The sequence below is a fragment of the Cibotium barometz genome, chromosome 62 (assembly GCF_041138505.1).
Source record: "Cibotium barometz isolate CiBa-2024 chromosome 62, ASM4113850v1, whole genome shotgun sequence".
NCBI lineage: Eukaryota > Viridiplantae > Streptophyta > Polypodiopsida > Cyatheales > Cibotiaceae > Cibotium > Cibotium barometz.
The window spans coordinates 36638416-36651854 of NC_141107.1; the positions used below are offsets into that span (position 1 = coordinate 36638416).

A 13439-nucleotide genomic window follows, 5' to 3' on the forward strand; every position below is an offset into this window, starting at 1 on the left:
CTCAGTCGCTGCAGGGGTCTCCTCCTGGAGGGGAGCAAATCTGTTCCTCACGGGAACCCAGTGAGGCTGAGCCTGTGGCTGCTGCTGCAGCGGTCTCTGTGCGTGCTGCTGTGACTGTCTCCCTCGGCGACCCCCCTGTCCAGGCTGCCACTCCGAGGTCTCTGTGGCCTGCGCAGGTGTCCCGGAGGCAGCCTGCCGTGCCGCATCTGTGGGCGGGCCATCAGGGGCCTGCTGCTGTGGTGAGGGTCGAGGTCTCCTGCGAGGGCAGGCCTTGGCCAGATGGCCGACCTGCCTGCATATGAAGCACTGGTTCGGGAGCCCTGAGAACTCCACTCTCTGATCAATCCATCCCCCCCCCTATCCTAGGTAGCTGAATGACCTTAGGAAGGGAGGAGATGTCAGACACCAAAACTCTGACGGAGGGTAGCCCAGCTGCTCTGGCCACCACTGAAGCTGCTGTGGGGCCAGTCTTGAGTACCGAGCCCACCCATGCTCCTAGCCGAGAGAGAAGCGGAAGATACTCCCGGCGGAGTCTAGGGAAGCAAACTGTAACATGAAAAAGGCGCTCTCCCTGCTCAGCCGCTGCTGGATCAAAGCCATGCTGCCAAGGTCTGAAGAAAGCCCGAGCACCCCTGATGTCAAGGGGACTCATGGCAAGGACCTTGGCCACACTCTGGGCGGTCTCGAACTCGATCTCATAATGTCCCCGGCCCAGATGCTGTACGTCCAGGATCTTGCCCACATCAACAAGAAGGCGGGCCTGGAGAAGATCCCGGATCTCCCCTCTGCTGGGGCGAGTGCCGACTATACGGCAGATGGTGGAATGGGCCTGAAGGCGTTCCACCTCTGCGGTGAGGCTCGCTTCCTCTTCCGGCGAAAGAGAAAGCCTGATGGGGGTGTCCTCGGGGGCGGGCGAGGGGGCGAGGGGGCGGGAGGAGTCTCCATCAGAGTCTGAAGCTCAGGCGTAGGCGAGGCGAAAGCGAAAATCCTGCAAGAAACGGGCTGCACACAGAGAGGCGGAAGACCGACCGGAGGAAAAAAAGAAAGCAAAACCCCCAGGGGGGCGGAAGTCAGCACGAGAAGGAAGGGGGGGGGTAAAAACGGCGAAGGAAAAGCCCCGGGGGGGGCGGCAGCTGCGCGAATGAGGGGCGGGGAGGAGAATGCAGGCGGAGGGGGGGTCGGGGCGATGCAGAGGTGAGATGGGCGCGAAGAAGGGATGGGGCGAGAAGGCGAGAAGGCGAGGAGGGAGGGGGCGAGGGGGCGAGGAGGGTGCGCAGCAGCAAGGGAGGGGGGGCGCAGCAGCAAGCAGGCGAAGGGGTGGAAGAAAGAAGGGCGGCGGGCAAGCAACAAGGGAGGGGGGCGCAGGAACAACAGCAGGCGGGGGGGGGGGGGCGCTGGAGTGCAGGTCGCGCAGGCAGGAGACGGGGCGTAGCTTCTGGAAAGTGTGTACTTGATAATAATAAGATGTGCAAGTACAAGTACAATATAACCTAGGGCTAAGTGCCCAACACATAAGTGTGTTCACACAAGGGGAAAAAACCTATGTCCAGTCATAGGGAAAAAATGCCCATGACTAGGTTTGTTCACACTAGAACTTCCCAGAGGACCAGATGCTCAACAAACCCCCTGAAGTGAAGAAATTTGCAAAAGGATGGAGCAGCTGTTAGAAGTCATCTCCTGTCTATACATATACACCAGGGCCTCTGTTGTGGGTGTGCCCGCTCTTATTAGGTGTTTTCTCATTTTTCCCCACTCCATATTTTTTCCCCATTTTTTCCTATTTTTCCATGGCTTGGGTGGCTGCCCTGTGCTGGCAGGATGCTCTAGGTTCAGGCCGACTATCACACGTGTGGATGTGACCTTTGATAGAGGTTGGCCGACTGGATTAAACAAGTCGTGGACCCCACTCATGTTGGCCGACTGGATGACACCAGTCGTGAGGCAGTCGGGTGCCTTCAGCCCAGCACAAAATGTGGGCCACGGCCTAGATAAAAGAAATAACCCAAGTCCAGAGTCCAAGCCACAAGGTGACATGCAAATAGTAAAGAGAGATCATGCATGGTTACTGCCAGTGATGCCATCAAGGAGACTATTATCTATGTCATCCAAGAAAGCCATATCATCAAGACCAACATCTCCAGCATCCAAATCTTCAACCCCATCCTGACCAGGATCTGCAAGTCCATGTGTCTCCTCATCAAGCAATATAAACTTCTATGGTTTGGGAGAAGCCATATCCCCAAGCAAGCGCAAATTAGCACTTACAAAAATCAAGTCATTGACTTGTTTTGTCCCAAATTTGTTCCTCTTCTTGGAAGCAACATGGCCGAACACACTCCATAGTTGCTCAATCGGAGAGGAGCTTGCACCTTGAGACAAGATCCTTACTGCCAATGATTGAAGCTGTGGTGTACGAGCCCCATAATCCTCCTTTGTCACTTATGTCATGTATGATGTCACATGTGGGCTAATTTATTTTAACCTGTGAGATCTCTTCAATGTTAGTATCTAGCCATGCAAATTGTGTAGTGCACTAATTTGGTTATATAAATGAGCATTGTATGTTAAGATTTACTGTCATTTCTAGGAATTATCTAGGTCGTTCCCTATTCCCGTTCCCCCTCGTTCCCGTTCCCGTTCCCCTGGTGGTGCTTTCATTCCGTTCCCGTTCCTGTTCCCGTTCCGTTGCTCCTCTGGATTGAACCTAAGCAAATGATACCATGTTGGAGAATGCACAAGTGGAAGCATAAACAAAACAAGAGAGAGAGTAGAGAGAGCTTGTGGACAAAATCACCTTTTATAATAGCCTGAAGGCTTTACAATGGCAATTAGCCAGCAACGAGTGCTGAACAAGTGCTTGGGAATGGTTGAATACAAGTGATGATGAGAGGCCCCTTTTATAGTGAAGCAAGGAGGCTAGCCGACTGCCTCTAGGACAACCGATTGCCCACGACTCACTAAACATGAGAACAAATATATCAAATCCCATAAAATGGGTACTGCCCAAATTAACTGAGATGCACTAATTCTAACACTTCTTTCTCGTGGCCCTACCTTGAAGCATGCCTCCAATGGTATGTAGATCAGGAGTAGAAGAAAGAAGTGATATAGTATCACAAAAAGCACATAGCTTTGGCGAGGAGCCAATTGACAAAGTCCTCGTTGGTAGCTTTGCTTGTAAGAATGGCTGTAAAACAGAAAAAACAGCAAATAGATCTTGCAAAGAAGCACATGTGCAAAAGAACTGAAGTAGAAAACTTGTTATCTGCTGAAGTAGAGCACGAGGGCTGCCCGTAGGTGCATACAACCAACAACAATAGCTGAATAATGATGTGCTAATGATGCTAACCCAAGCCACCTATTTATAGGTTGGACAAGAGCTGGTCGGCCAGCATAAAAACAGTGGGCTGGCCGACTATGCAAAAAAATACTAGAATAATGTCTAAAAAATAGACAAAAATAGCAGAAAAATATCTAAAATAAGATGAATGCATGGCCTCATAAATCTGGCCAGATAAAGCATGAAATATGCACATATATGCCCAATCTGTGATAATGCCAACACCTCCTCTTCAGCGCCAGATGGGCGGAAGAACTCCAGCACGCTTAAGAAAGACCTCCAAAGAAGCTGGAGGGAGCGGTTTGGTGAAGAGGTCAACAAGATTGTCCTGAGTGGAACAATACTCAAGTCGAAGAAGACCAAGCTCAATCCAATCCCGAACAAAATGATAGTGAACCTCAATGTGTTTGGAGCGGCCAAGTATCACAGGATTCTGAGCTAAAGCAATGGCACTCTGAGAATCCGAGAAGATGACAACAGGGAAATCATCCGCACAACATAAATGCTCCAAAATTTGATGTATCCATAATGCCTCGGCTGCAGAGAGAAGATAGGATTTGTACTCAACCTCAGTATGTAGAAGCAGCAGCAACTGTCCTCTGCTTCTAAGATTTCCAAGAGACCAATCATGTATCAAGCATGAAACAATATCCCGTAGTAGATCTCTGAGTATCAATGCAACCAGCCCAATCAGCATCCGTAAAGCCCACCAAAGAAGAACCACCAGAATAAGTGATGCCATAATCTGATGTGCCACAAAGATACCGAAGCACTCTCAAAGCTGCCTGCCAATGAGATCTCCGAGCTGCTGAAGTGAACTGGCATAGCATAAGAGAGATCCGGTCGGGTGTTGACAAGATAAAGCAAGGAGCCAACTAACTGCCAGTATTCTGTGGAATCCACCAAAGGTGTATCATCCTCCTTAGACAATTTCGCATTGGGATCCATAGGACAAGAGAGAGGAGAGTATACTTCTCCTGGGAAATGAAGATGCAATCATTTCTCTGCCAAACCTCGAGACCAAGAAAATAATGAAGTAAGCCAAGGTCCGTCATCTCAAACGTGAGGGAAAGTTGAGACTGAACCTGAGTCACCAGGTCAATCTGTGAGCCTGCAAGAATGAGGTCATCAACATAAAGCACAATGATGCATATATCCCCATCAAAAAGAAGCACATAGAGGTTTGGATCTGCATATGACCTCTCAAAACCAAGAGATAACAAGAAAGCATCAATCTTTTGATACCAAGCACGAGGTGCTTGTTTGAGACCATAAAGAGCTTTCTTCAACAAGTAAACACGAGGTGCTTGTTTTGATACCAAGCACGAGGTGCTTGTTTGAGACCATAAAGAGCTTTCTTCAACAAGTAAACATGGTCCTCATGTCCTTGAATCACAAAACCAGGAGGCTGCTACACATAAACTTCCTCCTCTAAATCACCGTTCAGAAAGGCAGATTCAACATCCATCTGGAACACAAGCCATCTGAAACGAGCAGCCAGAGCCAAAACAATACGAATGGAAGTAAACCTGGCTGTAGGAGCAAATGTCTCATCAAAGTCCTCGCCGGCCTTTTGAGCATATCCCCGAGCAACAAGACGGGCCTTGTACTTATCCAAAGTACCATCTGCATGAAACTTGACTTTGAAGATCCATTTGACACCAATGACTCGTCGATGTAAAGGCCGTGGTACTACATACCATGTATGATTCCTCTCAATAGAGGACATCTCGGCTTCCATAGCCTGTCTCGCCACTGTGGTTGGGCAAGGGCCTCCTCTGGAGATTCGGGCTCATCAATCGTCTGCAAAGTACTCATAAGAGCATAATTCATTGTGGGAGTGGGAACCCGAGAAGATCTCCTTAGACCGGATGAAGAAGTAGAGACCTAGTCATGCAACTGACTGTCAGAAAGGCCAGAATCTCGAAGTAATTGCTAGACCCAACGGGGTGGACCAGCCCTCCTCACAAATGTGGAAGAGGAAGTATCTGCAGCTGTAATGGACACACCCGGGGCAGCCGGGGATGAAGAAGGGACGTCTGAGCGTGTGGGAGATGATGTAGAGGCTGTCCAGACTGGCTGAGAAGTTCCGGAAGATGAACCAGCACTCTGTATGGGGCTGGAAACAGCAGAAACAGGGGCTGAAACAGTAACAACGGCGGGCTGAATCGCTGCCGAAGTCACAGGAGGCACAGGGGGTGATGAAGTGCCTAATGGGAGCAAAGAAAATTCACCGATATCGGGCGGAAATGGATCAATATCCTCAGAAACCTGCATGGGTGAAGAGGAATCAAATCCAAAGAGGGTCTCATCAAAGCGAGCATCACGAGATATGATGATGTCCTCCAACACAGGATCCCAAAAGCGGAATCCTTTCGACTTCGAACTATATCCCGTAAAGATCATCCCCTTCGACTTTGGGGAAGTGTAGTCCTCTTTTGACCTGGCACATGTACAAACACAACACAACCGAAAACTCGTAGGTGTGAGACGGAAGGGCATATGTCCAAAAACGCCTCCTCTGGTGTCTTCCCATCGACCGCCTTTGTGAGAGAGCGATTGATGAGATAAACTGAGGTAGCCACAGCTTCACCACAGAAAGAGGGAGGAAGACTCGCATGATGCAAGAGGGATCGAGCCATCTCCTTCACTGTTCGGTTCTTCCGCTCCACTACTCCATTTTGCTGAGGAGTATAAGGAACAGTCGTCTGCCCCGCTGGATGCCTTTAGAAGTAAGAGAAACTCATCAAAAGGTTCAAACTCGCCACCATTGTCAGTTCGTAAGAATAAACTTTGCTTTGAGATTGGTTCTCAACCATTGGAAGCCAAGACCTGAAATTGGCAAATGCATCAGATTTGCGTGCCAAGAAACACACCCATACCTTCCGTGTGAAGTCATCCACCAAGAGCATATAATAACGGGCCCCGCCAAGGGACTCAACCTCCATAGGGCCAGCCAAGTCTGCATGGATCAACTCAAGTCTCCGAGTAGCTCTATGTGTAGCCTCTTCTCGAAAGGACTCCCTGTGAGGTTTCCCCATCACGCAAGAGGAACAAATGTGTGGGAGAGCTCTCAACTCTGGAAGTCCACTAACAAGTTGCTTGGAATGAAGCTTTTGCAGAGCGGCAATAGGCACATGACCAAAACGTGAATGCCACAAAGAAGTATCTACAATAGAAACTAAGGCATGGGAGGGAGAGAAAAGCTAATGAAGATGAGATTCAAAGGAAGAAATCTGAGAAGAGAAGTTGGTGATCTTGTAGAGACCTTCATCATGAACACCATTAGCCACAACCGTAAGAGTCCTCCGATCAATCACCTCAATCACCTCATCATTGAAATAAATGCCAAGTCCATTCCGAGCAGCCATGTTCATTGAAAACAAATTCTTCAAAATACGTGGCACATGTAAAACATCATGTAAAGTAGCAGAGGAACCAAAAGAAATGTTACCAACTCCATGGATAGGTAAGGAGGAGTCATCTCCAATGCGTACAGAAGAAAGTGGCTTGTAATCCTCCATAATGTGGAAATGTTTGGTCATATGTGCCGAAGCGCCGCTATCACCAATCCACTCAATTTCTTCATGTGTGGCACGCACCTCTACATCAGAAGTGATCTCTGTGACCACAAGGAAGGAATCCTGTGAAGAAACGGGAGAATCTGTAACTACCATGTATGCCACTTTGGCATTGCTCTCCTCTGGAACCCTGTCCTTGCCTTTGTCCTTGGAATCTTTGTCAGCATCTTTGGAGGTGTCCTTGGCTTTGTACTTAGCTTTGGTGGCTTTGGAATCATTACGCTTTGCAAAACACTGAGCCTCAGTATGGCCAGGCCTGCCACAATAGGGACACTCCTCTTCTTTGGAACCTTTGGATTCCTTAGAACCCTTGCTCTTGCCCTTCTCGCTCTTGTTGCTGCTGCCTCCTTTCAACTTGCCCTTACTCTGGGCAACAAAAGCAAAATCTGTCTTCCCTTTGCCTCTCAATAAACATTTGTCAGGTAAGTAAGTCACAACTTCCTCAAAAGAGGGTAGAGGCTCACGGAAGTAGATGTGATCTTTGAAAGAGTCAAAGGATGATGGCAGCTTACCAAGCAGTTTATGCATCGGATTGTTGATCGAGCTCCCATTCTCCTCAAGCTACCTCTTGATCCTTGTGAATTCCCCAATCTTATCAATGATATTATCTGAGTCACTGATGGTAATCTTCTCAAGATCCGCCTCCAACTTAGCAATCTTCACGGAAGATACTCTCCCGAACCTCCTCTGAATCTCATTCCACATCTGACTAGCATCACTCCGGGAAGATATGAATTGTGCCTGGATAGATGGTGTCATACAATGGATGATGATGAGACGGACCCGTGCATCCAAAACTCCACGAAACGCAGGATCCACCAAGTGAGGAGTGGTGCCAGAGGGCCACACACCTGCTCCTTCAAGAAGGAATTGCGTATAAAACGACCAAGTATGGTAGTTGGTAGCAGTCAGTTTCATGGAATCACTCACTTGAGGGGGTGAATAGGATGGCACATGGGAAGGGGTTGGGATGACGGTTTTGTGGGAGGGGAGAAACAAGAGAAGTGGTGGTGGTGGGGAATATGGAAGGAAAAGAAGCAGGAATCTGGGAATAAGGTAGAGAAACAGGAAGCTGGGAAGAAGATCCCTGTGAATTTGGGGCTTGGGATCGGGGAGAAGAAAAGAGAATCCCCCAGTGAGAAGAATGACTATGACCAGAAGCCATATCTCCGATAACGCAGCAGAATCCTCCTCTTCAACAGAGCTGATCAGAAAATCAACAAACTCCTCCTCGAAAGCTGAGTGCAGCAAAGAGAAAGGAAGGAGAAGAAGGGATGGGAGGGTGGGAAACCAAAAGGAGAGGTAAGAAATGACTCCCCTGGGTTAAAAAACCTATTGTAGCACCAAAATACGGGGCTGAGATCTGAAAACGCATATCTCAGGCTGAAAACGCAACACCTCTGTGGAAAACGCAACTCCTCAACAGAAAACGCAGCTCCTCAATGGAAAACGCAGGTCCACAGCAAAAAACGCAGCTCCTTTGAAGATGTAGATGCGGTGGATCTTTGCCTAGAGCAGTAGTTGTAGAAAACGCAGGTCCCTTTGCAACACTGGGCTCAGATACCATGTAAGAATGGCTGTAAAACAAAAAAAACAGCAAATAGATCTTGCAAAGAAGCACATGTGCAAAAGAACTGAAGTAGAAAACTTGTTATCTGTTGAAGTAGAGCACGAGGGCTGCCCGTAGGTGCATACAACCAACAGCAATAGCTGAATAATAATGTGCTAATGATGCTAACCCAAGCCACCTATTCATAGGTTGGACAAGGGCTGGTCGGCCAGCATAAAAACGGTGGGCTGGCCGACTATGCAAAAAAATACTAGAATAATGTCAAAAAAAATAGAAAAAAATAGCAAAAAAATATCTAAAATAAGATGAATGCATGGCCTCATAATAAATCTGGCCAGATACAGCATGAAATATGCACATATATGCCCAATCTGGAGATGATAATGCCAACATTGCTCCCAAAGAGACCAACTACTGCTAAACAGAATCCATGATGTTGGCAATATCGGCAATCTTCAGGTTGGAGAGCTAATTCTCCAAGGCTACCTTCTAAGCAAAGTTCTCACGGTGATACCTCCTCTGAATGGTATCCCACAATTCTTATGTAGTTTCCTCATCATTGTCATCAAATTGAAGAGCAATAGAGGGTTTTATGTTGAAGAAGATAAAGGCATAAGCCCTTGCATCTTTGTCAGCCCAGCCCAAGCATCAATCTTAGCCTCAGGAGAAGTAGCATCAAGATAGGCATTAGTACCAGAAACAATACCCCATAGCCGATGATACCGAAGGAGAGCCTTCATCTGTAGTGCCCAATCAAGATAATTAGTTCCATCTAAGATGGATTCCTTGGGAAGTTGAGGGATGAAGAGATGACAGTTGGTGTGGAAGCCATGGAATCCTCCTCTTGTATTTACAGTGGAAAGGTTGCAAGTAGGTACCCAGGGGTGGCCCACTCCTCCCTAGATGCTAGGTGTCGTGAAAGAAAGATGTAGAACTGTACTCCTACCAGAGATCAAGGCACACAGGTGAATACCCGATGCACAATGAAGTAAGGGAGGGAGAGGCTAATGGAGCAAGTGCACGATGCTTCCATTAGTACGAGGTAGGGCCAGAATATAAAATTAGGAGAGAGGGAGGGCTAGGGAAAAAAACACAGCAAAGTGCTGCTGTAGGAGAAACGCAGCAGAAAAACGCTGATTTGTGCGATGAAGTAGATCTCCACAGAGGAGAGGGAGGGTTGGGAGGTGCTACCACTAGTCCGGGGAGGGGACAGAATACAAAATTAGGAGAGGAGAGGAAGGGTCAGGAAAAAAAATGAAGCAAAGTGCTGCTGCATGAGAAACGCAGCAGAAAAACGCTGATTTGTGCGATGAAGTAGATCTCCAGAGAGGAGAGGAAGGGCTGGGGGAAAAAAACGCATCAAAGTGCTGCTGTAGGAGTAACGCTGATTTGTGCAATGAAGTAGATCTCCAAAACGTAGCAGGCTGAAAACTCTTCTTGCTGATATGTGGAAGCTGGATGCCTTTGATTGGAGAATGAAACAGTTGCAAAATTCCTGCCATGCTATTGGAGAAGAGAAATAAGCCTGATGAAATTGATGGAAGGCTCTTCAAACTCTGTCTACGTTGAGTTCGTTCGCATTATTATGAGTCAGCAGCCAAGTGCAGGGACAGGCTTGAGTACAGACGTGTCCACCTTGGCATTCTCACATCATCTTAAGTCACATCTCAGTGCACATCCAAGCCGACCACCCATCATGTGGTTGACTGGTGCTAAAAGCATAGTAGATGAGCAGCCCTGTAATATCTTGCTAGTATGGCTTTCTATGGGTTGTCATCAAGCACCCAAGTATGCCTGCAGGTTTATGCGTAGAGACATGTGCACCTTAAGAATTCCGAGCATGTGCTTTCCTGCTGAGTCTCTATCATTTCTTCCACAAAATAATACATGACATGATTCTCATGCATGAGCCATTAAATCATCTCTTAGACACAAAAAAAGCAGGCATCGTGCTGAGTTTCTATGACTTGTCATAAAATAAAAATGAGGATTTACAATGCAATTTTGCAATTGGAATAGTTGCTACGGAAAGGAAACAAAGAGCAAGTTCCTACAAAAAAAGGACAAAGCGTCGGTGGTACCTTTGACCGAAACGATTTCCAAGTCTCCATGGCCGCACATGGGTAGGACGAGGGGCACCCTTTCTTTCGAGGTCTTGAGGTGCGGGCGGGGGGGTTGCGAGTTGCGGAAGAAGACGATAGAGCCCACCTTGCAGGGCCTCCCCAGCTGCAGCAGCAACATTCGGCTCCTGGATTGCTGGGCTTCGGCGCCACAGCCCTGTAGAGCCGAGGAATGCACTACCTTCTGCTGCATCGATGCCAGGCACTTGTACTGAATTAATTAGGGCATCCAAATGGTAGCAACATTGAAACAAATTTTATCCACATACAAAGCTCTGTAGTTATGCTCTCTCTCAATCAATGCTCCATGAAAACCTTTGTTTCGACCAATTCGATCCGTTTTCATTACCAAATAAGCACACTATCTAATTCTATGGGTACCAAATTGTTTTTTCCATTAATTAATTAAAGAAGGAGAAGGAACCTTAATGGTGTGATAGACATCAAAGGTAAGGAGGTTTTTTACCTTTTGGGTTTTGACGTGTGGAGGTGGGAGAATCGAGAATTCGAGTTCTAGAAAAATCGCTCGCCGACTCTAGATGTGTATATAAGTCGTGCTTGGGGGAGAGTAAGACACGCTGCCTGTTGCACAACATTTGTTATCATACAATGAATCTAGCTAGCATTATTCTCAAGGATTTGTGGTCTTATGCAACATGTCTCCACACTTGCAGAAGCATCATGGGCTTTGTTTTTGCAGAGCCAGTATAATACATGCTAGAGAGAGCTATGAGTTTGATACGTGATTTTGATACATGCCTGAGATTAAAAGCTTTGAATGCTTAAGCGATTCTGATACGTGCCTAAGGCTAAAAAACACAAAGCTGGAAAGCATTTTAAAAAAATACTAAGGTTATAAACCTTTAAAAAGTGTGAATTAATGCAACAGAAAGAAACTTCTTCGTATTGCGTAGCGTCATTTCATGATATCTTTTTTAATGAATGCCCTACGATCGCCACCCCCTATGGCTCCTCCCCTTCTTTAGGTCATCCCCATCAATAATTAAAGGGTAGAGGTATTTTTTGTAGACACTGCCACCACAACAACAAGCTTCCGTTATGCCAAGAAGGGGTCCAATGTCCACCAATGGATATCTAGTTCCCCTGCTTATGATTCGGCCACCTAATCTCTGTGGGATCCCTAGCATTTACAAAGGGAGCAAAAAACATAACCAATTTCATCCCATCATCGTGTAAAGCAATCCACGCATGTGCAAGAGCTCCTATTTTTCCACAACCTCATAATGATTTCACAAGTGCATTTGCAACCATGACTGCGGCTTCACGGGCTTCATTGAAGGTGATTTCAATAATGTTGTCTTAGACTGAACACTTAAGTAGCCAAGTATGGAGGAGCGACATCGCGAAGATACCCCATGCAAATAGGCCCTCCCACCATTTGGCAACATGCATGTGTATCTATAGGATTTTTTATCGTTGAAATTTTATGAATTTGAATCCATATGATTTTTTGTTGTTGAAAATAAAAAATATTAATGAAAGTAAATCCCTCATAGCTGTAGACATTTGGGAGCACTGAATTTTCAAAGCCACTAAACCTCTAAAATATTTTTTCGTTGTTGATTTAATTAGTCTAAAGTGCCATACTTCAAAGTATCAAATTCCTTATGCCATGGTTTTGTTTAGTATTTTTTATAAGCAATGAATATATCATTGCGCATCCCAGCTCTTGATAATGAGCTTGTAGCTATTTGCAAGTCAAAGAGAGCAAATGAGGGCTTATGCACATATTGTCAACATGGCACTTATGGCTAAGATAATGAAGGTGCAAGAGCGAGCAAGTTTGAAAGAAGCATAAGTAAATTCGATTTTGGAGGCTATGGAGCTCGAGTAGTATGACTCCATTATGAAGAACTAGACTTGGGATCTTGTAGAGTGTATAGAGACACGCAAGGTCATCAACTCTAAGTGGGTTTATAAATTGAAGTACATATTTGATGAATTACTAAAGTATATAAGGCATGGTTTAGGATTTACCCCCATAGCTAGATTGACCACTAGTTGCCAATATGAAGAACTAGACTTGGGATCTTGTGGAGTGTATAGAGAAATGCAAGGTCATCAACTGCAAGTGGGTTTATAAAGTGAAGTACAGATTTGATGAATTACTAAAGTATATAAGGCATGGTTTAGGATTCACCCCTATAGCTAGATTAACCACTATTTACCAGTACTAGCTTTTGTTGTGCTCATAGGAAGTGGGCCAACGATGCAAATGCATTCTTAAAGGACATCTTAAGGAAGAGGTGTATATTATAACCACCAAGTGTTGTGATGCCCATTCAAAAGACAACTTATGTAGACTTTTAAAGGAATATGAGTTGAAATAGACACCTCGAGCTTGATATAAGTGGATTGACAACATATTTTGTGAGCATTGGTCTTTCTAAAATCTCATCAAATACAAATTTTATTTGAGCAAGGTGGACCATGAGGAGAAGATCTTGTAAAGCATATGAAGGAGTTGACAAAGGTGTTGTCGAGTTTAGAGTTTAAAAATTACAAACCTTGCGTTTATGCACTTTTGCTTTCATTTGCATTTCCTTTGCTAATGGAGGAATATTGAAGGCATTTAGTGTGGCACTCCTACAGAGGTTGATGTGAAAAGTTCTCTAGAAAAGACACTCGCGCAGATGTAAAGGAGACGACACTGGAAGATGTAAAGGAGTATAGGAAGCTTGTGGGGAGTTTGATCATCAACTTTATTATTGGTGTATTGATCAAGTTCTCGAATTAGCCCCACATAACCATTGGAAGGCCAAGGATTAGCCCCACGACAACCATTAGAAGGCCATGGATTAACCCCA

General features: G+C 46.0%; 1 protein-coding gene across 2 annotated transcripts in view; it reads right to left on the reverse strand.

Annotated features, from left to right (window-relative positions):
• Positions 1-10945, reverse strand: part of LOC147604425 (uncharacterized) — a 36663-nt gene extending 25718 nt beyond the window's left edge. For both annotated transcript variants that reach the window (XM_086795453.1, XM_086795452.1), the window contains exon 1: positions 10573-10945. In XM_086795453.1, the coding sequence (XP_086651579.1) occupies positions 10573-10804 (232 nt within the window). In that variant the 5' untranslated portion in view covers positions 10805-10945. The remainder of the gene's footprint in view (positions 1-10572) is intronic.
• Positions 10946-13439: the final 2494 nt, after the last annotated feature.